This window comes from Salmo salar, chromosome ssa15, assembly GCF_905237065.1.
Source record: "Salmo salar chromosome ssa15, Ssal_v3.1, whole genome shotgun sequence".
Lineage (NCBI taxonomy): Eukaryota > Metazoa > Chordata > Actinopteri > Salmoniformes > Salmonidae > Salmo > Salmo salar.
In genome coordinates this window covers 84117110-84142992 of record NC_059456.1, presented here as the reverse complement: position 1 = coordinate 84142992, position 25883 = coordinate 84117110, and the positions used below count along the sequence as shown (strand labels likewise).

General features: G+C 42.0%; 2 protein-coding genes across 4 annotated transcripts in view; one reads left to right on the top strand and one right to left on the bottom strand.

Annotated features, from left to right (window-relative positions):
• The window catches only part of LOC106572344 (protein kinase C and casein kinase substrate in neurons protein 1), a 51747-nt gene extending 39336 nt beyond the window's left edge, over positions 1-12411 (top strand). For 2 of the 3 annotated variants that reach the window (XM_014146386.2, XM_014146388.2), the window contains 10 exons: positions 1188-1317; positions 3262-3418; positions 3971-4206; positions 4978-5133; positions 6211-6386; positions 7846-7966; positions 8243-8358; positions 8504-8545; positions 9349-9581; positions 10084-12411. In XM_014146386.2, coding sequence (XP_014001861.1) covers positions 1255-1317; positions 3262-3418; positions 3971-4206; positions 4978-5133; positions 6211-6386; positions 7846-7966; positions 8243-8358; positions 8504-8545; positions 9349-9581; positions 10084-10193 — 1410 coding nt within the window. In that variant the 5' untranslated portion in view covers positions 1188-1254 and the 3' untranslated portion in view covers positions 10194-12411. The remainder of the gene's footprint in view (positions 1-1187; positions 1318-3261; positions 3419-3970; positions 4207-4977; positions 5134-6210; positions 6387-7845; positions 7967-8242; positions 8359-8503; positions 8546-9348; positions 9582-10083) is intronic. The other variant, XM_014146389.2, reaches the window with a different exon arrangement.
• Positions 12412-13515: 1104 nt separating this feature from the next.
• Positions 13516-23712, bottom strand: LOC106572345 (SAM pointed domain-containing Ets transcription factor). Its single transcript, XM_014146390.1, has 5 exons — positions 23213-23712; positions 19444-19892; positions 15468-15665; positions 15048-15230; positions 13516-14811 (listed from the first exon to the last, which is right to left on the bottom strand). The coding sequence occupies exons 2-5, from the start codon at positions 19877-19879 to the stop codon at positions 14633-14635; spliced, it is 996 nt and encodes a 331-aa protein (XP_014001865.1). The 5' UTR covers positions 19880-19892; positions 23213-23712; the 3' UTR covers positions 13516-14632.
• Between the last annotated feature and the right edge of the window lie 2171 nt (positions 23713-25883).

The window sequence follows — 25883 nt, the reverse complement described above, 5'->3', positions numbered from 1 at the left end:
TTTCAATTTACTTCCCTGTTGGACCCACCGCTTTGCCATTTCTCTTCTGTTCTATTGGTTTTAGTATCATTCTTTCTTCCGTTGTCCAGAATCCGAAAGTACAATCCTAGTCATAATAGCAACCCAACCTACCTTGCATCTTCAGATTCCCCGGTATGTCACATATGGAACCGCTATCATGTGCGCTGTTTAGAATGGTGTTTTCCCGCGAATTGTATTTCGGCTAATATTTGAAAATGACGTTTTATTGGCTGCTTCATTACATGAGTTGCATGTTCTGTTAGAAATATTTCCATAATCTAAATGGGATTTCTATCATTCTGAGCTCTGTGGATGGACGAACTAATGGGTTATGCACTCAATGCATATGGGTCCGGTAAATTTCTCAAATGGCAGGTAAATTAAAATCTTCCAGGTCACGTTATCTGGCGCCACATTTTCCAAACGGAAATCCAGTTGTGCGTGTGTGTGTGTGCATGCGTGCACGAGTGCCCGTGTGTGTGTCTGTGTGTGTCCATGTGTGTGCTTGTGTCAATGTGCTCACGCCTTGCGTGCGTTTGCACACGTGCATGTGTGTTAGTATGCCTTCATGTCTGTGTGCAGTCAGTGTGTAGTGTTGCAGTCTTCCAGATGGAATATGTCAGGGTAGAGGAACACTTTATGCTTATCTACTATGTAGTACAATGCAGGGTCATACCTCCATGATGACAGTGATGCTGTGTTCCCTGTGGTGTCTGTGCTATGGTTTCTGGGACAGGCATGTGGAAAATGGCCTTTCTTTCCCCTGGGGCCAGGGAGCAGTATTCATGGGGAGAGAATACTATTTTCACCTTATTATTAGAGCTATCTCAGAGCCTCCAAAGGAAGCCTTTCATCAGTGCTGCTCATTGAGTGGTTATGGAAAACATATGGTTTCTGAATACCATAGAGAGCCCAAGTATTGTATATCATATCACATCATGTCGTAAATGATGAATGTTGTACACTCGAAAAAGAACCAAAAGGGTTCTTCAAATGGTTTTCTTATAGGGACAGCCGAAGAATAGTTTTAGGTTCTAGATAGCACCTTTTTTTCTAAGAGTGTAGGATGTTCTACTGTATTGCATTTTATACTATGTAGAAATTATATCTATGCATTCTCACTCTTTCTTCCTTTTCTCCTCTTTCTCTCTCTCTTTCTCTTCCAGTGCATGAGGAACCCAGCTCTGCTGCTGACACATTTAGAGTTTAGCCTGCTTTGCCACAACCAGGAAAATGTCGGGGTCCTACGATGAATCTGCTGCTGCTGCTGACGACGCTATGGACAGCTTTTGGGAGGTACTTCAGAAAACACCATCCATACTGTTCTTCTGGGCTATGAAGGAAATCCTATCGACCTTTATAAGCCAAGTCACACACAACAATCCCTCTTTAGGAGACATTAAACATAGGCATGACTGGCCACCATCTTCTTTTCTCTGTTTGAAAAGGTTATTGACAACAGAAAACAAACATGATACAATAGGTCATTTCATTTCCGCGAAGATCCATAGGAATATGGTTGCTTATTCCAATGCGTTGATATTGTTGTTGTTGCACAGAAAATATCCAATTAGTGCTAATGAATTCACTGAACACAGAGACCCTTTTGTGTCTTCGTATGGAGGAGGATCACAGACACACAGACAGACAGAGCCTCTCAGTTAGAAGCAGCACTGAGGGAGCCATTCAGCCCACATGCACCTGCCCTGTATAGATCTCTATGTGGCCAAGAAAGCCCTGGACACAACATCGTGAATAGCATAATGACTCTCACAGGGCTAGATGTTTTGATATGAAAAGCACATATCTGACAAAAAACACACCAAATACAAATCTGTATATCATCTATATACTGTCAACTCTGCTCAAAGGGGCTTTGTTTTTCATCTTACATAGAGGACAATGTATGGCTACAGACACTGTTGATAACCTGAAGTGGAGAACTCAAGTTTGTGTGTGTCAGGTTGTTGTTGCTGCAATCAGATGCAATCACTGTACCCTGTACCCTACACCTGTCCCACCCAGCCCAGGGCCCATCCTGTCTGAATGGACAGAGTGGTCTGTGACTGTGGGCTGCATTCCTGTCTCTGCCTCGTCCTGTCAGTGTCCTATCCCTGATAATCTGTCTGCCTGCATTAGAGCAGAGTACAGGATTATAGCAGTCACAGTGCACAAGCACACACACAGACGTGCGTGCGCACACACAGGGACAAACACACATACATGCACGGGCCATTAGACACACACACACACACACACACACACACACACACACACACACACACACACACACACACACACACACACACACACACAGAGCGCACACACACTCACACAAAGCCGCTGCCATTGCATAACTACACATGCACAGGCACGAGCCCCCCCTCCCTCCGTCATGCACCATGAGCTCACGCCCCCTGCAGGCACAGGGGGGAGGGGCCTCAGATCTCTGTACTGCGTATAATAAAGTCCTATTCCAGTCTCCCTTTCACCTCATTTAAGACCTGATTTACTTAATAAAAGGCACATCTCAAAAGGTGGTCCAGGTATCCTCATGACATGGCACAAGTGGGGGGTGGGCCTTTCCTATTTTGGTCTCTATCGCTCCTCTATTTTTCTTCAAGCAAGGGGGGAGGCCGATGACATCACAAAGTCACCATCAGACCAACTCCTAGAATGGCCTACTCCTTGAAGTTTGCAGGTGTCTAAAAAACACTATTTTGCTAAAAACATATTTTTTGACCCTTTAGTGTGTGTACTTTACTGTCATCATTCTTGGGATATCACTTTTCAGCAGGAATAGTTCCAAAATCACTGGATGACGTCTTTAAGGTGGCATCTCTTAAGGTGGCATCTCTTAAGGTAGTATGAGAATGATGAAAGAGAGTACAGATGATTCTTTGTTACTCAAGGGTATTAATAGATAATATATAATTTTCATCACTACATCAGAGTTGTAGTATTTAACTCCATTTGAATACATTTCTAATTTGACTCTCTCAAGAAAGAACATGCATTTACAGTTTATGTTGGCCCATCAGATTAGTTATTTCCATTTGAAAATGTCTTAGTGGTATTAAAGATTTGGCGTATTGCACTTGCATATTTTAGATTTTTTGTGTGCAAATGACTGCATCCTCCTCCTCAATCTTTGATACCAGTATGTCAATTCAAGGGAAGCCTTGTGTTTTCCTATTTTATGTAACTTGGACCTTTAATCTAACCTCTCACTATTCTCAGGTGGGGAACTACAAGCGTGCCGTCAAGCGGATTGACGACGGCCACCGGCTCTGCAATGACCTCATGGGCTGCCTTCAGGAACGTGCCAAGATTGAGAAGGCCTATGGTGACCAGCTGACCGCCTGGTCCAAGAGATGGAGACAGCTGATCGAGAAAGGTCAGTTTCGGGATTGGAGAGGTTCAATCAATGAACCAAACCTTACTGTGTGGATTAGAAGCTTCTCATATGGTGGTTTTTGTTGCAGTCTGTTTTGAGGTCTTCATCCCATATTAAATTCATTTGATTCATTTCACTGCTCAGCTGTATTGTGAGTGTTTTCTGTAAGATGACAACAATCATATTTTCTGAAACCTATATGTTTGATTGAATGTAAGTAGCCTTGCACGAGCCGGAACACCTCATAGGAGCAGGAGCCTATTTCCTGTTTCTGTAGCATGAGGCAGCTTGATGTACAAGTACATCCCCTGGACAGGATGTTAGTCTATTGCAGGGCCTTAACCCCAATCTATCTCCTTAATGCTTAGTGCCACGCACAGGTGCATTGGGTCTCTTTTTACAATCTTTGGCATGACTTGGTCAGGGATCAAGTTTCCAACCTTCCAATCTCAGGGCTGACACTGAGTTAGTCACGTTCATATTGTCCATCATATTTTTCTGTCACCTATATGTTGTGATTGAATGTTGCCCTGTGATATTCTCTAACCCCAGGACCCCAGTATGGCACTGTGGAGAGGGCCTGGCTGGGTGTGATGACCGAGGCTGAGAAGGTGAGTGAGCTGCACCAGGAGGTGAAGAACGGCCTGCTCAACGAAGACCTGGAGAAGGTGAAGAACTGGCAGAAGGAGGCGTACCACAAGCAGATGATCGGAGGCTTCAAGGAGGCCAAAGAGGCCGACGAGGGCTTCAAGAAGGCCCAGAAACCATGGGCCAAGAAGCTCAAAGAGGTAAATTGACTGGAAGGGTTAGGGAAGGGGATCTGTTGTATCCTCCATGTGTACTTGCATTTCTAACAGGAAAACCACTTTATTCTTAAATCCAATACAGGGTACACTATATTTGATATGTGAGTAGGCATTTGATGCACTTGGCTGTCTTCATGACTGACCTCTGAGACCACAACTGGTTAGATTAGTTCATTTGGCTGTGCATCAGTCTGCACTCTTAGAAAAAATGTGGTCCCCATAGGAGCACCTTTTTGGTTCCAGGTAGAACCCTCTGTTGAAAGGGTTCTACATGGAACCAAAAGGGTTCTACCTGAAATGAAAAAGGGAATTCAACGGGTTCTTCTATGGGGACAGCCGAAGAACCCTTTAAGGTTCTAGATAGCTCCTTTTTTCCGAAGAGTGTGTCTGGCTGCAAAGGTACTGTATGGGTGTAGGATAGGTGACGCACACTACACAGTTGTCCTTGGACTGGAACCCACTGGAATCAGGCCTAATAGGGTTTACAGAGGCCATCTTCAAAGCAATGGCCGTTTGACCTACATCTGAGTCAACATACAAGTTGCTCTGCCAAACAGCTAGGTACTATAGCTATTGGCATATGTGTTAGTTCTGTTTTGTGTACCATAATGACTCTTGCTGCATCACTCATCCAAGCTTAGCATCAGAGAACAACATTGCCTTGTGAAAGTAACTCAATTAAGTCACTTAGATGTATTAGTATTTATACAGTTTATCTATAGGGATACTAAGATTCTGTATGTGCTTCCACAGATGGAGACTGCTAAGAAAACATACCACATGGCATGTAAGGAGGAGAAACTGGCCGCCACCCGCGAGGCAGATGGGAAGACACAGGCCTCCGTCACAACTGACCAGCAGAAGAAACTCCATGAGAAAACAGACAAGTGCAAACACGACGTGCAGAAGGTGAGACAGAGAGGCTCAGGGTCTAACAAATGGAAGATAGAGCAACACATTTTTTTTTTTTTTGTTTAGTTTATTCATTTGACCATTTAAAAAAAAACAAGCACACATAAAACAAAAAGCCATACATGCACGTGAATAAAATCATGGAGGATAACGCACAATAAAGTCTGGGACTTATTTCCATTGTGGTCCTCTTGAGACAAGATGGCTAGACAAGATCGAACACAGTATGGCAGTGAAATAATAAAACAAAAACAGAGAAGAAGAACATCTATCTCATCATTCCGGTTACATCATAGGGGTTATTCATATGGGCACAGTAGACATCAAACATATTTTTACTTTATTTTTAAAGCTGTCCAGAGAGACAACCTTTTCTGTACAAATGTATGAAAAGGTAAGACTTCGAGCTGAATTTACACGATGCCATTTGACGTTCTACATATCAAACAGGAGAAAATTCCATGTAATCTAGTGTCATTCCATCTGTTTTAAAATATATATGGTGCTATTAACACCATGGTGTGTGTGTTATTGCAGTATACTAAGTACATTAGTCTGTTTCTGTTAGCGGCTTAAGTGAAATAAGCTGTGAAAAACAGAATCAATGCAGTGTGGCAGATTACTCTCGTGATCAGACAGGACATTTATTTTATTTAACTAGGCAAGTCAGTTAAGAACAAATTCTTATTTACAATGACGGCCTAGGAACAGTGGGTTAACTGCCTTGTTCAGGGGCAGAACGACAGATTTGTACAAGGGGATTCGATCCAGCAACCTTTCGGTTACTGGTCCCATGCTCTAACCACTAGTCTACCTGCTGCCCCAATCATCCATGAAGGTGGATCTCCCACTCTATTCATGGAGCTCTGGTAACAAAAAGAGCAGAAATGTTTGCACTGCCTGTTGTTGATTAGAATGATACATTACATCTATCTGCAGTAGCATAGCTCTTCTTACCTCTTTTGGATGAAATACACTGTGTCCAACTCCTCGTGTTGTCCTTATCATCCCCCAGGCTAAGGAGAAGTATGAGAAGTCTCTGTCAGAGCTGATATTGTCCTTATCATCCTCCAGGCTAAGGAGAAGTATGAGAAGTCTCTGTCGGAGCTGAGTGCTGTCACTCCCCCGTACCAGGAGAGCATGGAGCAGGTGTTTGACCAGTGCCAGCAGCACGAGGTCAAAAGGCTCACCTTCCTCAAGGAGATCCTGCTGGACATCAAACGCCACCTCAATCTCACTGAGAACCAAAGGTCAGTGACTGGTGTTATCCTCTATCGTCCCATACATACTGTAGCCCATCCTGCTGTATTAAATCATCTCCATCAACCTTTCCTCCCACATGGCCTTTGAACTGAAAGGTTATAGAGGAAAAACATGTCTGTCTTCAATTTCAGTTGGTACAGTACGTATACGTATGTACATATTATCGACTTGGACTCATCTACACAACAGCAAATCTGCCTTGAAAAGATGTTCTACATTAGTGTATCTAATATAGTCAGAATACCTTCATTACAGTATTGATCTCTTCTTTGCTTTATGTTATTAGTCGAGTCTATGGATTAGTTGAAATATTACATTCAGAGGGAATTTACTCCAATGTGCTTATGATGTTGCTTTCATTACAGTTCCTTTCAAATAGATTAATTTCAACACATTTCAGTCTTTCAGAGTCACAACACCAATTATACAGAGGATGCAGTTAATGACATTTCAGCCAAATTGCATCATGTCAGAGTGAACTCTTGTCATATTCTTGACTGTGGACCAAATTGCATGTGATACAAAGTCAGGTTCCATGGTGATTGGAATAAGGAGTTAATTCAAGCTGTTTCCTGGATGCATAGTCTTGGTTTATGATCTGAATGGAGGATGAGTATAGGCTTTTATGGTGTGGTGTGGAGTACTAACATGGGCCTTTTGGACCACAGTATTGGTGATAACCCATAAATCAACCATAGACAGGGTAATGGTAAGCTAATAACTAAAAACCCAGGTCTCAGCTCCCTCTAATACAGTTATGCAGATACAGACAGTGTCCCAGTGACAGCGGTGAAAAGAGAAAAATCCCTTGTAACTTTTATGTGGTGTGGTGCATTTGAATCGTCCATTTTATTGTCCATTATAGCATCTTACTCCTCAATTCTTGGCAGTATCACCATGAAATGTCGTCATTTGTAGGGCTTGACTGTCAGTTATTCTGTGTTTTTGTCTCCACCTTCTGGTGGAATAATACCCATCTGTCGCGACTACCTCACTACGCCAATTTGAATGCAAATGTACTGTCTGTGTTCTGTGTAGCTTCACCTCATGCTATGAATTGATCGAATGGCTTTGTCTTTCAACCATTCCACGCTGTTCTGAGTAGTGGAGCTTCATAAACAACTAGAAACTCTACAGGAAACAGCACCATTAGTGCTGGACAGTTGGCGCTGGCAGCCCTAATGTGTTATTGTCTCATAAAAACTGGGTGGTTCAAGCCCTGAATGCTGATTGGCTGACAGCCGTGGTATATCAGACCGTATACCATGGGTATGACAAAACAGTCAGGGCTGTATCCAGGCACTCCATGTTGCGTCGTGCATAAGAACAGCCCTTAGCCGTGGTGTATTGGTCATATAGCACACCCCATCGGGCCTTATTGCTTAATTAAACAGGCTCCTTCTCTCTCTGCGTGTCACAATGTGCTCTCTGTCCTCCTCTCCCCAGCTATAGTACAGTGTACAGAGAACTGGAGCGCACCATCCTGGGTGCCAACACACAGGAGGACCTGCAGTGGTTTAGCAACCACCATGGCCCTGGCATGCATATGAACTGGCCAATGTTCGAGGTAATGCGGCCTATATTCTCCGCATTTCATCCATATACTTGCTTTTCAGGATTATTTACAACATGTAACAAAGGTTCAGGTATTTTTTTATTAATTCCCCCCAGATGCAAATATTGCTTTTTGATACGACTTCTTAATACAGTTTCATGCATTTGTAAGATTGTTGATTTAGCCTACTTTCTGATTTAAAAGGAAAAGTGAAGGACATTGGCCAGATCTGAGGCTCTGCTTCAGTATAGACTTTCAGAAGTATTTATCCTCTGCTCTGACCTCCAGGAGTACAACCCAGATGCTACTGCTGCTGTTGTTAAGAGGGAGAAGGTGCAGAAGCCGGCTGGGGCCCCACCGACCCCCAGCACTGACCATGTGGCACCACCTGGAGACCGTGGCAGGTGAGAGGACCACTCCACTGGTCAAACTACTACTGACACAAACACACACACACACACACACACACACAATGACATGCCAGGGTTCATATCGATATCTCCTATGATGCCATATCATTTGTTTTTCTGTCTTCCTTCAATTGATCAGCATCAGCGCTGATCATGTGGCACCACCTGGTGACCGTGGCAGGTGAGAGGACCAAAACACTGATCAAACACCACTGCCACACACCTGCTACTGCCACACACCTGCTACTGCCACACACCTGCTACTGCACACACACCAGCTACTGCCACACACACCAGCTACTGCCACACACACCAGCTACTGCCACACACACCTGCTACTGCCACACACACCAGCTACTGCCACACACACCTGCTACTGCCACACACCTGCTACTGCCACACACACCAGCTACTGCCACACACACCAGCTACTGCCACACACACCAGCTACTGCCACACACACCAGCTACTGCCACACACACCAGCTACTGCCACACACCAGCTACTGCCACACACACCAGCTACTGCCACACACACCAGCTACTGCCACACACACCAGCTACTGCCACACACCAGCTACCGCCACACACACCTGCTACCGCCACACAAACCATCTACCGCTACACACCAGCTACTGCCACACACACCAGCTACTGCCACACACACCAGCTACTGCCACACACCAGCTACTGCCACACACCAGCTACTGCCACACACCTGCTACTGCCACACACCAGCTACTGCCACGCCGGGACCTACCTTAGTCCAACTACTTAAATTGTATCATACACCCTGGGATCTAACATGATGCCGTGACTTTTTTTTGCAGTCTCCATATAATTAACTGGATTGATGTTGATTATTTATGTATTTCATTCACTCTGTTAATAACAGTTGCTCTAGTCTACGGTACAGTAATGTTTGTATTTTTGATTAAATTCTCCCTATCAAACCCCTGTATCTTCTCTAACTCTTCCATTGCAGTGTGAGCAGCTATGAGAAGAACCAGGCCTACTCCACTGAGTGGTCCGATGACGATGCGCCTGCAGCCTACTCAGGCGGTGAGACCAACGGGGGTGGAAATGGTAACTCCTTCGAGGAAGACTCTGGCAGTGCAGGGAAAGGGGGTGCTGGGACCGGGACCGCGTCCGGGGTGCGAGTGCGTGCTCTGTATGATTATGACGGACAGGAACAAGATGAACTCACCTTCAAAGCTGGTAAGCAACGACAACACTTCACCATCTTTAATGTCTCTTCATTTGTCTACAATGCATTCGCAGCTAAAGCCTATTCTTGAGTCCAACAGTGTAAGCCAAACTCTGGAACTGACACTATCAGTATCACATGGTATATCATGAACAGGCTGGCTTGATAGGGGGGTGGAGATGAGGTCACAGGAAATGTCCCGCTATCTCTGTTCATCCCATTTCGAAGCTCCTCTATTCCTGGAGGAAGATAGTAGTGGTTAGTCAATGATGGCCACATTCCACTTCCTTCAATTACAGGCACCTGCTAGTTATTAGCAATTGTCTTCTGAAAATCCCTATGTTAGATGGTGTTAGTAGGGCCTTCCTAACAACATGATGCACATCCTGCCTGATCTTTGCTAATAGTGACATGATAAAGGAAACAATGAAGGTGACCAAATGTACTATTGACCATGGAAAAGAGCATAGAATGCATGTTGATTAAGAACTAATGTACATATGTTCTTCACAGGTGATGAACTGACCAAGACTGAGGATGAAGATGACCAAGGCTGGTGTAGAGGTCGCCTGGATACAGGCCGAGAGGGACTGTACCCGGCCAATTACGTCGAGGAGATCTAATGACCCCAAAGGAGGAGGACATGCCATTGGAGGCAGCTCGGACTGTCTCATCCAATCGCACTGCACATAGCCAGAGACTTACGAGCAACACATCCCTTGCCCAACAGATGCGCCAATCAGAGTCTTGCCTAAATAAAATCTTAGTATATTAGTAGTATATTATATTTATCCAGTATTTGGAGTGAGGAGGACGTAAACACTAAAACAGGAGCAGCATTTATTCCAGTGTACACACACTCAAACATACTGTAACATCAAGCCAATGCAGGGACACATTTGTGTAGCTGTGTTCAATATAAAGATCATGCAGATGATTCAACGTTTTTGCAGTATATTCTCCTATAACAGTGTGACGATAATGTACCCAATTCTATTTACCTGCCGGTTTAACCAGAACAAGCTACTCAGCCTGCATTGTGTATATATGACACCGTTTTGTGTAGCAGTTTCGATGCTGTGTGTGTTCAGTCCTCCTCCTTACATTGGGAATGCTGTGTAGTGTTAAAAGTACCACAAAATGTATCCTAGATTTGATTATTTTCTCTTTTGTGATTTGGTCTCATCCCTTTTACCAGTTGTGCAGTGGTACAGTATCTGTTTGTCTCTGTTTCTCAATTGGTTTGCAATAGCAGCATGTGCTATGCAACATGCATTCCCTTAACCTTCAAGCCATATTAAGGCTACAAGATGCAACTAATCCCCTGATATGACCAATGCAGAGGACCGAAGTTCACCATTAGACACAGACACAGCATTGGAATAGCACCATGAGCTTGTGTCTGCCTTCATACCCGGAAGTGGAGAGGGTGGATAGATTTTTTTCACCACCATTGAATCCAAACATCTCATTTCCGTTAATTGCGAGGTATTTTTAGAATATCTGTTCATTTCGATCTATTGCTGTGTTATATCTAGAATACCTGTGAGGGAACTTCTGCATTTTAGGGTCAGTAGGCAAGGTATTATCACCAGCTTGCTTTGATTTAATCTGTCAGTGCTGACAAGAACGTTTTGGACAATTTGATTGTTCAGGTGATGTATTCAGGCATATTTAATGTGAATTTAGTTGTTTTCCTGCTGTAGGGGGAAAACAGCATATAGGAAAAATGGTTTTGAACTATGTTACTGTTTGATGGTTGTCTCCTTGTAAAATAGGATCATCAATCTTGACGGTACCATGCTGCAGATCCTTGTCTTAAAATGGAAACGTGGACATGAATGTACTATTGTAGGGGCATGGAAGGAGACATGCTGTGTTTAACTAGGCATGTTTTGTTCCATTGTCATAGAGAACGCTACCAGAAAAAAAGTGGTTTTGAGCCCATTTACCTACTTAGGCCAAAGAATGACCGAAATCCGAAAATGTATAAAACTCTCTCTATCCATGCAATAACTCACATATCACATAACCCTGTCAAGGATTTTCTTGTCAAGATGCAACTCATGCAACTAACTGCTTCCTGTCCTCTGAATATTTCTGTGTTCATTCAATAGGCGATCCACATGGGGGAAGACAAGAGCATTTTTGTTTTATTTTTTATTTCACCTTTATTTAACCAGGTAGGCCAGTTGCATACAACAGTGACCACAGTATATCAGAAATCATTTCTTTGTCTACAGTAATTAACTCTACTTTAGATTGCTCCCAGTAGTATACTTCACATGCTCACACCTAATGCAGCCCCTGCTTTGAATACACATTTATTTATACTGTTCTAATTACATTGGTAACCAGTTTATAATAGCAATAAGGCACCTCTGGGGTTTGTGATATATGGCCAATATACCACGGCTAAGGTCTGTATCCAGGCACTGCGAGTTGCGTTGTGCGTAATAACAGCCCTTAGCCGTGGTATATTGGCCATATACCACACCCCCTCGTGCCTTATTGCTTAAATATACAGAAAACACTACAGTACTTGTTGAGAAATCTAACTTATCAGATGTTGTCCGATGCAAATATTGTTGCCAATGGTAAGCTATTTAAATCACACATGCGATGATGTTGTGAGAGCAGAATGCTCATGAACATGAGGTTATACAGTAGGTCTCTCTTCAAGTTTGATGTCGTAGAACATTTTCTAACGACAGGATGTGTTTAGGTTAAGGCTTAAGAGGAGACTTCACCAGGTCTTGGTATCACTGTTGAGAGATCATATCACCAGCTCACAAGTAATGTGTATTAGTGTAAGCTGTCCAGCCTAGCAAAAATAACTAATATCATCGAGATATCCTATGTCGTTTACACACACACACACACACACACACACACACACACACACACACACACACACACACACACACACACACACACACACACACACACACACGCACACACACACACACACAGGAACACACACACACACACACACAGGAACACACACACACACACAGAGGAACACACACTGACACACACACACACACACACACACACACACACACACAGAGGAACACACACACAGGAACACGCACACACACACACACACACACACACACACACACACACACACACACACACACAGAAGAACACACACACACAGAGGAACACACACACACACATCTCGGGTAGATATTTTGGGGGCAAACATCCTTATCATCATGAGTTGTGTAATTGTAAAGAAAAAAATGAAAAAAATGCAAGTGATCGAATACTAAGAAAAATGTAGTGTCATACATGTAAATGTGTTACAACAAAATAACAGCAATGGAAAAGCATATTACGTTATAGGTACCATATCGTATGAATTTCATTGCAATGGAATTGTCAATGTACCAGAGCGTGACGTTACCCCACGCTGTCAAATTTGTATATGATGATGTAATTTAAAGATTATATTATATTGTAACTGTACAACTGTGTTGAGTTGGAAAGGAAACCTAACTATGTTGAGGCAGTAAAAAACAGTGTATATGTAAATGCTTTTTTATGTTGATTTTTCTCTTCCTTATGCACACAAGGGCGACACGGCTCATGTCGTGAAAACCCTGTATTAGCAGTGTATGTATGTTTATAGTTAGTGATGTAATTTGATCTCCTAACTGGTGTAGTGCCTGTTCATCTTAATGTAACAAAAGGTTCATTTAAATATGCATAAAGATGATTATGATTATGATAATACTTATGATAGTAATGAAAATCCTGAATCAAAGTTGTTGTGATGGTGTCAATATTGCGATATTGGTTTGAAAGGGGAAAACAAGTTTGTTGAGAATACAAACAAAACGTTTTGTGTCATTTGTGTGTTTCTTGAATGGATTTTGACTGTACATTGTGATATGCTATGATTGTAGTCTCAGGGTGCTTGATGAGAAAGCAGAAAAATACACATTGTGTCATTTTATTTTAGACACATTCAGTATGTAAACACATAGAAGGATATACAGTATGCTTTAGGTCATTATACCTCAATATTTACAAAAGACATCTTGCTCACACTCTCATTATAAATATTCAATATTATGTTCTAACATGTGTACAGTATGTATTCAGTCAATAATCTCTAGCCCTGTTTATACCTGCCATTAACACGCGTCCTTCGTCATGATCTTGACCTGATCTTGCCTGTTTACACTTATAAGATTTGATCACAATGTTTCTTTTAATCGTCTTCACTTGTCTAAAAATGTGGGCACAATCAGAATGTGGACAAGATCAGGACAAAGGCAGCATGTTAGAACCAGGTATAAACAGGGCTTCTGTCACTGGTGTTTGTCTCTACATATGGATTCTAGCACTTGAAATGTGGCAATGGTATTGAAATGCTTATATTACAGTAGTTTACTGTATTCACAAATTCCTATTAGACTTGATTCTTCCGCCAGTGAACGGGCACCGGAGTCAAATCATTTCTCTATTCTTAAATGAAATTACCAACGTAAACATCAGATCTGTGTGGTTAACAGCTGTGCTTACTTGTGACTCGTGAAGAGCCCCATACATGGGAATACCACTACAGATCAGTAGTAACCACATTGCACACATTCACTCCAATATTCACCCGGCCTGTAACAAAATGCCATGGACTGTACCAATGCTTTTATATCCGAGGGACATTGTGTAATGTAAATGAAAGAGAAACCACCTTAAAGTCAATAATGGTGGTTACAGTAATGTGAAGTCACAATCAGAGAAAAAGAATACAGACATATGTTTTTGACCTTCGTGAAAATGAAATATTGGACAAATAGTATTGGAAATATTGGAAATGTAAAACTTTGCATATCTAATGCAATGTGGCAATAAAAAATGACAAAACCCCATATCCAATCAGTTTACCTAATAATATTGGAATTAGGCAGGAGTGCACAATGCAGGAGGCAGTCTATACATTGCGTTGCTGGAGCTAAAACAACACTTTTGCCAAAACCTGTTTGGCTAGATAGTGGTCTCCAGTCATCATCAACACTAATCTTCTCTTCTGGCTGGCTGCCCCACAGGTTCATACAGGGTGGACAAACTGGTAGACCAGTCTCTGGGACACATCAGGCTTGCGGATGATGCCTTTCTTGTAGTACTGTCGGATAGAGCGACTCAGCTTGTCATAGTTCATAGCTGGACGGTTCTTCCTGATGCCCCATAACCTGGACACATAAGCCGAGTCTTCTATTTTGAAGATTCCTGATGATTATAAGAAAAACTATTTTTGAGAGATGGAACATTTAACCTTTTTCAGCAACCAATGCACAATAAGCCCCAATGTTGAATAACCCAAGTCAGCTCCCATGGCAAACTTTTCTCACCCGTACTGTGTACATTTTAGGACACCCTCAGCCTCAAACCTAGGAGGGTTGCCTGAAATGTACACCATACACCCGCATGCACTCCACCCTTATGGCTTCTCCCTGCCCACTCACCTTTCTCCTTGTTGAGCCAGCGGATGCAGTGTCCGTAGTTGTGCGGCTTGAGGAGCAGCTCTCTAAGAAACTGCCACAGGTGGATGGGCTGGCCTGAGCAGGAGGAGTCTGCCTTTGGCCACGACTCCTCAGCACCATGTAACCTGTTATCTCCTGGTGTGCAGGGCTCCTTCATGCATGCAGCTGTGACAAAAACAACATAGAACAGAATTACACATTTGTTATCTCGACACAAGAAAATACCTGAAAACTACAGCACAATCTATATGGTGAATGAGCCTGGTATTCCTTCGGCTTGTGGCTATAAAACACGCAATACTTTTACAATGGAATGACTCACACCGAAGATGAAATACATGCCATGTTATGTATACCACAGTACAAGTAAATGGACCCATTGAAGGTTATCAGTTGTCCTACCTGATCTCCAGATGTCCAGATGAGCGTACAGCAGGTGTCCACACTGCATCGAGCGCTGCCTGAAGTCCTCCTCTGTCATGGAGCACAGATCCTTTCCACTGAGCTCCTGGAACACCTTGCCCACCTGGGGTAGTCTGTACAGGTGCTCTGTCCACAGCAGCCACTTCTGGACGTTCCCACAATTCCACTCCATGGGGTCTGCACAGGAGATGAGTTGTTCATGATGGACCAATATAATGGTAAACATTTATCCACAGCAAGTTATATATACAGTTAAATACAATGGCACTGTTGGCACCAATGATGTATATAAACCCTGTATTGCTGATGCTATGTATGTCACAAGCGTTGATGAAAGGTGACCAAAACGCAGCGGGTATAGTGCTCATCTTCGTAATTTATTAATGAGAGTGAACACTTAAACAACAAACCAACAATCAACAGTTCTGCAAGGTACACAGACTATACAGAAAGCAACCACCCACAAACCCAAAGGAAAAAACATGCTGCCTAAGTATGGCTTCCAATCAGAGACAACGAAAAACACCTGCCTCTGATTTGAAACCATACTCGGCTAAACATGGAAAAAGAAACATAGAAATAGAAAACTAGAACCAAAATAGAAAATATAGAACATAAGCCAAAAACCTCGAAACACACAAAACAAACACCCCCTGCCACACCCTGACCAAACTACAATAACAAACAACCCCTTTTACTGGTCAGGACGTGACACTTCTGACCCACTGGAATTGTGATACAGTGAATTATAAGTGAAATAATCTGTCTGTAATCAATTGCTGGAAAATTGTTGTATCAACAATTATGTCATGCACAAAGTAGATGTACTAACCGACTTGCCAAAACTATAGTTAACAAGAAATTTGGGGTGGTTGAAAAACTTGTTTTAATGACTCCAACCTAAGTGTATGTTAACTTCCGACTTCAACTGTATATATATACAGTGGGGGGGGGAAAGTATTTGATCCCCTGCTGATTTTGTACGTTTGCCCACTTACAAAGAAATGATCAGTCTATAATTTTAATGGTAGGTTTATTTGAACAGTGAGAGACAGAATAACAACAAAAAACCAGAAAAACGCATGTCAAAAATGTTATAAAATGATTTGCATTTTAATGAGGGAAATAAGTATTTGACCCCTCTGCAAAACATGACTTAGTACTTGGTGGCAAAACCCTTTTTGGCAGTCACAGAGGTCAGACGTTTCTTTTAGTTGGCCACCAGGTTTGCACACATCTCAGGAGGGATTTTGTCCCACTCCTCTTTGCAGATCTTCTCCAAGTCATTAAGGTTTCGAGGCTAATGTTTTGACAAATCAAACCTTAAGCTCCCTCCACAGATTTTCTATGGCATTATGCTGCAGTAGTTTATGTGTCGGGGGGCTAGGGTCAGTCTGTTACATTTGGAGTATTTCTCGTCTTATCCGGTGTCCTGTGTGAATTTAAATATGCTCTCTCTAATTCTCTCTTTCTCTCTTTCTGTCTTTCTCTCGGAGGACCTGAGCCCTTGGACCATGCCTCAGGACTACCTGGGATGATGACTCCTTGCTGTCCCCAGTCCACCTGGCTGTGCTGCTGCTCCAGTTTCAACTGTTCTGCCTGCGGCTATGGAACCCTGACCTGTTCACCGGACGTGCTTGTTGCACCCTCGACAACTACTATGATTATTATTATTTGACCATGCTGGTCATTTATGAACATTTTAACATCTTGACCATGTTCTGTTATAATATCCACCCTGCACAGCCAGAAGAGGACTGGCCACCCCTCATAGCCTGGTTCCTCTCTAGGTTTCTTCCTAGGTTTTTGGCCTTTCTAGGGAGTTTTTCCTAGGGAGTTTTCCTAGCCACCGTGCTTCTTTCACATGCATTGCTTGCTGTTTGGGGTTTTAGGCTGGGTTCTGTACAGCACTTTGAGATATCAGCTGATGTACGAAGGGCTATATAAATACATTTGATTTGATTTGATTAAGTTCTGGAGACTGGCTAGGCCACTCCAGGACCTTAATGTGCTTCTTCTTGAGCCACTCCTTTGTTGCCTTGGCCGTGTGTTTTGGGTCATTGTCATGCTGGAATACCCATCCACGACCCATTTTCAATGCCCTGGCTGAGGGAAGGAGGTTCTCACCCAAAATTTGACAGTACATGGCCCGGTCAAAATGATGCGGTGAAGTTGTCCTGTCCCCTTAGCAGAAAAACACCCCCAAAGCATAATGTTTCCACCTCCATGTTTGACGGTGGAGATGGTGTTCTTGGGGTCATAGGCAGCATTCCTCCAAACACGGCGAGTTGAGTTGATGCCAAAGAGCTCCATTTTGGTCTCATCAGACCACAACACTTTCACCAGTTGTCCTTGAGCAGGGGGACCTTGCGGGCGCTGCAGGATTTCAGTCCTTCACGGCGTAGTGTGTTACCAATTGTTTTCTTGGTGACTATGGTCCCAGCTGCCTTGAGATCATTGACAAGATCCTCCCGTGTAGTTCTAGGCTGATTCCTCACCGTTCTCATGATCATTGCAACCCCACGAGATGAGATCTTGCATGGAGCCCCAGGCCGAGGGAGATTGACAGTTCTTTTGTGTTTCTTCCATTTGCGAATAATCGCACAAAATGTTGTCACCTTCTCACCAAGCTGCTTGGCGATGGTCTTGTAGCCCATTCCAGCCTTATGTAGGTCTACAATCTTGTCCCTGACATCCTTGGAGAGCTCTTTGGTCTTGGCCATGGTGGAGAGTTTGGAATCAGATTGATTGATTGCTTCTGTGGACAGATGTCTTTTATACAGGTAACAAGCTGAGATTAGGAGCACTCCCTTTAAGAGTATGCTCCTAATCTCAGCTCGTTACCTGTATAAAAGACACCTGGGAGCCAGGGAGCCAGAAATCTTTCTGATTGAGAGGGGGTCAAATACTTATTTCCCTCATTAAAATGCAAATCAATTTATAACATTTTTGACATGCATTTTTCTGGATATTTTTGTTGTTATTTTGTCTCTCACTGTTCAAATAAACCTACCATTAAAATTATAGACTGATCCTTTCTTTATCAGTGGGCAAACGTACAAAATCAGCAGGGGATCAAATACTTTTTTCCCCCACTGTATTTTCATGTTTTATTTGTATGTTTAGCTGACATAATATAATTTAAATGTATGCATTAAGGTGTCTGTAATATAATAAATGTGGCAAAAACAAATGTAAACATGAACAAATGCATTTCTATAGCTTAACAATGGTGGGGGAGTGCCAAGATGGAGTCGCAGAAGCTTCAAAACAGCACCCCTGCAGTCATCTAGTCTATATATAAATCACTGGTTGGCACTCATGCAAATGCATAGGTTACCTATTCAAATGTGAGCTAGTGCATCTTTAAGGAGCCTTTGAGGAGAAGGAGATGAGGTGTGTGTGTGTGCATTGTACTGTACGCAATTTCTGAACTCATATTTGTTTATTTTCTTTTTGACAGGTACCGAGTTGGTGAGTGTGTGAAATGATGAATTGTCAACAGAGCCATTTGCACAGGGCGGGGAGGCCCCAGACACTTCCTTTCATTGAGTTTAGCCTATCGTCAGTGGCATTGCCATAAAGTCAGAGTGTCACATAAAGAAAGACCAACCTAAATGGTGACCTTCACTGTTTTGTTTGCTTTGCTGTAAGTAAGATCCAATAGTGCATAAGGGGGTACTTCAACTGTTAAAGTAGTGCATGAAAGGTGCTCTTTTCTCTGTGCTCTTTTGTCCTTATCCTCAGCCAATCTACTGACAGTGACAGGTCACATGCTCAACTGTAGTGAACATAATAGACCATGAGACTGATAGAGGCATGAGGTCTATACCTTTTGGAGAACTTAACATATGAAACGGTAACACAGTTTATAGGACAGGATAAGGTGGTAATAACATGGTATTGTAACAAATTATAGGCAAACAATAGCTTGGTAATTTAACAGTTTTCCTACCTGGAGTAATGTTGAGCAGTATGCAGGCAGTCTCTATGTCCTTCAGTACCTCTCCCAACACCATGCTCTGAACCTGCTCCAGACAGCATTCCTCAACCTGTCCCTCTAGCCCAGAGGGGAGCCCCAGGCCCTGGCTGTTGATGACAGGGCACTGTTCCAGGGCCTTACAGGGGGGCACAGGGGGCGCTGCTTCAGACTTCTTCAACAGCCACGAGCTGTTTTCAGTGAGGAGCATGTCGAAGCAGGGCAGGAAGACCCCTTGCAGGCTGCATTCAGGAGCGGTGTGTTTAGGCACACTTATCAGTCCCCGGGGCGGCTTGGTGTCCTCCTCCTCCTCCCAGGCCCTCAGGGCAGACCCACTGTGGGAGTAATCACTGAAACTCATCAGGGGTAGGTGCACTGTGCTTCTCATGCGGTCACAGCCTGGACTCCCCATAGCTTCAACAGTGCTGGAGAAAACAAAGGAAGACTTTCATCAGTCATGTTGTATAAAGGGATTTATACTGGATACACCTAAATATAATTTCGGTATCTCATGAGGCTCAATTGGAGACAATAGCGAACTCAATGGCAAACTGTTCATATATTGACATAGTAAATGAGATGTGTAAGAACAAACTTTTTTTGTAATCATATCTGATGAAGAACAGAAACTGCCATCCATGAGTGACACTTTCTATTTACACTTTTCTAGTCACTTTGTTTGACTGTTTTATTTTCCTTCAATTCACATGGAATTATATTCTCTCAGACAGTACTGTCTTTATTCTGCATTTAAACCATGACCAAATGCCCAAATATTTAAACAGTAGTAATCCTAAAGCAAATATGACATTTCATACATTTTCTTTGGTCTGTTGGCACCTTCTTCAAAATGTTGAATTAAACAATCTCTTTTCATAAAAACATCATTTCATTATGTAGAGTAGCACGTTTGAGTGTGGTGTGACTTTTTGTCATGTTATTAGTAACCCTATAGGATGAAACCCTGCAGGTGAAACGACAGTTCAGTTGGATACCAGAGTGACAGTTAATTCTACGGTGGGGGGGCCCTCTTATCTTACCCTGAGGTAACAGACATATTGTAATGTCAAGTAATAACGTCATGCAATACTGTATCAATGACAGCTGAATCAGCACTTATAAACTGAGGCCTTAGGCCTAGGATGTCTGGCTGGTTGCTCATGTGCTGGTGGACACTGACAGGGTTAAGTTTTTTAGGCACCAAGATTGATTTGAGCTTAATTGTAAAAAGGAAAGTCCCTGCCCTCATGGCATATTAGATAAAAGGTGGATAATGAATAACCCAGCCCATATCCATGGTGTGACCGCAACAGCTCATAATGCTGCCCTGGCCATGCTCATGTAGCGGGAGGGATTACACTGCTGAGAAGTGCTGTGCCTCTGGGCACCAAAACCAGAATGCACCATCCTTATGTATGACTTATGCTGTATCTTGTACTGTTGCCATTGACACTAAGGTGTACAAACGACAGTATAGTGCAGCTGTTTGAGCCTAGGAGCGTTTCCTCCCAAGATGACTAGAGTTGAGAGAGATTATCATGGAAGAGATACTTACCCCTAGGTGTGTGTTTTCAGGTGCTTTTGTCTTTGGGTGATGGACTAGGCACGCAAGACCATGAGACGTTTTCATGCCAATTATCTTAGAAAATCCATATCACATAAAATAAAATTTTACTGCTGACAACATGGCTTGTTAAAATACCTGCCCTTCCAGATATCACATGGGAAAGACTTTTAGGTTTTTACAGTGGTGGAAAAAGTAACCACTTGTCATACTTGAGTTAAAGTAAAGATACCTTCATAGAAAATGTCACCCAGTAAAATACTACATAAGTAAAAGTAAAAAATGATTTGGTTTAAAAATAATTAAGTATCAAAAGTAAATGTAATTGCTAAAACATAAGTAAAAGTAAAAAATAATTTCAAATTACTTCTAATAAGCAAACCAGACTGCACGATATTTTAGCTTTTTTATTTATATACCGATAGCCAGGGGTACACTCCAACACTCAGACATCATTTAAAAACAAAGCATTTGTGTTTAGTGAGTCCGGCAGATCAAAGGCAGTTGGGATGACCAGGGATGTTCTCTTGATAAGTGCATGAATTGGACTGTTTTCCTGTCCTGCTAAGCATTCAAATGTAACGAGTACTTTTGGGTGTCAGGGAAAATGTATCGGGTAAAAATACATAATTTTCTTTAGGAATGTAGTGGAGTTAAAGTAAAAGTTGTCAAAAATATAAATAGTAAAGTAAAGTACACATACCCCAAAAACTACTTAAGTAGTACTTAAAAGTATTTTTACTTAAGTACTTTACACCGCTAGGTTTTATTACTATTTAGTGCTTGAGGGGTTTGGTCAGATCATATGGCTTATCGTTTCCAAGACTAAGTGTAACATAATTGGTGAGTTATTACAGGGAAGTTAATTGACTAAATACTGTAAAATGGGGGCCTTTCATCTTCTATGGAAAATGAAATAGTTCATTAGAATGAATACATCTCAATTGATTCTCAAAACTATTAAAACATTAATGATTTGTACATGCTGTTATACTTAAAGAATACTTTCCCTTTATTGAAGTGTCTTACAGTCATGCTCCATTTCTATGTTTTCCTTTGTGGGTATGTGTGCATGCATGTGTGACTATTGTACTACACATGAAAGAAATATTGCTTTAGAACAAAGCACTGGCTCCAAAAATATACCTTGCTGGATAACAATGGTAAACTGATATCAGAGGAATTCAGTCGATATGAAGATATTTGGTCATGTATTACTCATTGCATTCTCCCACACATTAATCAAAGGGAGGGCTACTTTAAAATGCACACCTATTTCTTTATCTAGCTACTTTACCAGCATAAAAAAAATCGGAGTGTGTTTGTATTCTTCTAAACTTTCAATCAGAATTCAGGCACACATTATCATTAGCAGAGAGTGGTTAAACTCTCATGGCAACCTGTTGAACTGCTTTGGTTCCCCTTGGGGCATTGTTAATAAAAATGAAAAACGTTGCTAGTGAGTGATTACTAACAAGCAGTTTTGTGCACTTGCCATGGATGCAGAAAAGATCAGGAAATGTCAATGCATCAAAAGGAAAGAAAATCACCTGCACTTTATATCTGAGGGGAATGAAAACGCCATAAAAAAGAGAATCACCTCTGATATTGCAACACAAGAGTAAAAACAAGGGAATCTGTAAGTGCTCAAAAACTGTAACAGAGTGAAAAAGTGAATATAAACTTAGTGTTTCCTTCAAACATGCATCATCAGTGTCTTGAACTGTGACCCCTTCTGTAAAGAATGGCCTGGTACTGTAGCTACAACACCAATAGTCCACTGCAACAGTCTCAATCCCTGGCTGAAACACATCCTATCAAACTGGTTCCATAGTTTGCTATCCTCATGAATATAACTCCTTTTAAATCACACTGATCAAAATCACCACCTCTACATCCTTACATAGTTCAAGCAAGTCTACCACTTCATCATTAAAAATCCACCTAGTGGTTAGAGCGTTGGGCCAGTAACTGAAAGGTTGCTGGATCGAATCCCCGAGCTGAAAAGGTACAAATCTGTCGTTCTGCCCGTGAACAAGGCAGTTAACCCACTGTTCCTAGGCTGTCATTGTGAATAAACATTTGTTCTTAACTAACTTGCCTAGTTAAATAAAAGGTTAAATAAAAAAATTACAAAATGATAAACATCTCTCCCAAGCCCAGGTGTGCCCGTAGACTTACCTGGTCAGGGGTGTAGGCTGCTGATTCTGTCTGAGCTGAGACTGTCACTCTGGATATCTGTCTGAGCGTCTGTCAAAGGACTGTCTTCTTGTCAAAGTGCTGAGGCGTTCCACAGTGAGTCACAATACAGATAGCAGTCAGAAGCTCAAGTCCCAAGCTCCTCTGGTGGTGGATGAGTCTAATATGTAGGCTTTACCTCAGTGATCCTCTCTGGTTGGCTGTCGCAGTCGTCAGGTTGTAACAGATGATGGTGGCCCTCAGGTCATGAGGCAGTGATGTGTCAAAGAGAGGGTCATTAGGATGCCTGGAGCCGTGTCTCAAAAACGTTCAGGTGGTCGGAGCTCTGTCTGATGCTCTGACAGTTGTGAGGGAGTCCTCAGCTGGCTTGATTGGTTGAGTGTAAGGCGAGGTTATTGGTCATTGCCGGCCAGCCTTATCTGTAATAAAGTTCTCACAATACTGACAAATTCATGCCAGAGGAGGGTGTGTGCCCAAGCAAGTGTGTGCCTAGGAATACTTGCTTCAATGTGACTTCAAGTCATATTTATAAGGAGACATTTTACCCTATGTAAACAGTATGAATAATGTGGTTCTGCCTAGCCACAGGTGAATGAGCAACTCTGTGATGACATCTGTAGCTTTCCTCCCCTCTTAAGAAGAGTGGCAGTTAACTCTTTGCTGTCAACCATGGCTTCTCATAGTGAAAGGACGAGTTTTCTAAAAGTGTTCCCTTCAGTATTTGTTATAATCTATACAATGTTTGTGATTTGTGAATAAGACAACATTCCATTGGCCTGAGGGGATTTTTCGAAGAATTCTCATCACTTAAAAATGGGGATAATGAATCAGGCTGCATTGTCTTAATAAGAGGCAGGTAACAACACATTTGTCTACCAAATGAGCAATTACAATATGCACTGATTTTTGACATACAAGCTTTCTACTTTTTGCCATTTAAGGTGAATTTGAGAAAAAAATTAAGAAAGTCACAAACTCTCTACATATACAGTATATTTCTCTCCTTTCAATATTTTGGAGTATAAAGCCAATAGAGCAGGGGTGTCAAACTCATTCCACGGGGTCGAATGTCTGCAGGTTTTTGTTTTTTCCTTTCAATTAAGACCTAGACAACCAGGTGAGGGTTACTTACTAATTAGTGACCTTAATTCATCAATCAAGTACAAGGGTGGAGCGAAAAACCACAGACACTAGGCTCTTCGTGGAATGAGTTTGACACTTGCTATAGAGTGTACTTTGTTTGTTTTGGGGGGTTTTTTTTCTCTAAATAACCGTCCTTACCAGCACAAATTACCACAGTAATTTACACCACATAAATATTTGTTTGTCTTTTTCCTGGATATAGTGTTACCCAGCCTATTCAACGGTGCCATATCAGATGTGATGAGGCAGCAGGAGGCGAGCCATGATCTGCAAGAGAACAGAACCACAGCTGGAGGTTCTTTGGATCGCTACAGTGTTATGGTATTCATACAGTATGTCTGTATATCACTGTTTGCACAGAAAAAGCAGCTTACAAACTACATCTCAGACACACCTGTGAAAACACACACCCACACCCACACACGCACACGCACACGCACACGCCAGAGGAGGCTGGTGGAAGTAACTATTGTGATGTATGGAATGGAATAAATGGAATGGTATCAAACACATCAAACATATGGAAACCATGTTTGTTTAAACCTAACACTAACCCCTTCACTTTTTTCCAAATTTTGTTACATTACAGCCTTATTCTAAAATGTATTTTTTTCCTAGTCAATCTACACACAGTACCCCATAATGATGAAGCAAAAACTGTTTTTGATTTTTATTTTAGCAAATGTATTCAAAATAAAAACTGAAATATCATATTTACATAGTGGCAAGAAAAAATATGTGAAACCTTTGGAATTACCTGGATTTCTGCATAAATTGGTCATCAAATTTGACCCGATCTTCATCTAAGTCACAACAATAGACAAACATAGTGTGCTTAAACTAATACTACACAAATTATTGTATTTTTCTTGCCTATATTGAATACATCATTTAAATATTCACAGTGTAGGTTAGAAAAAGTATGTGAACCCCTAGGCTAGTGACTTCTCCAAAAGCTAATTAGAGTCAGGAGTCAGCTAACCTGGAGTCCAATCAATGAGATGATATGGGGATGTTGGTTAAAGCTGCCTTGCCCCATCAAAAACACTCGCAAAATTTGAGTTTGCTATTCACAAGAAGCATTGCCTGATGTGAACCATGCCTCGAACAAAAGAGATCTCAGAAGACCTGAGATTAAGAATTGTTGACTTGCATAAAGCTGGAAAGGGTTACACAAGTATCTCTAAAAGCCTTAATGTTCATCAGTCCATGGTAAGACAAATTGAATATAAAAAAGTTCAGCACTGTTGCTACTCTGCCTAGGAGTGGCCGTCCTGCACAGATGACTGCAAGAGCACAGCGCAGAATGCTCAATGAGGTTAAGAGGAATCCTAGAATGTCAGCTAAAGACTTACAGAAATCTCTGGAACATGCTAAAATCTCTGTTGGCGAGTCTACAATACGTAAAACACTAAGCAAGAATGGTGTTCATGGGAGGACACCACGGAAGAAGCCACTGCTGTCCAAAAAAACCCATTGCTGCACATCTGAAGTTTGCAAAAATGCACCT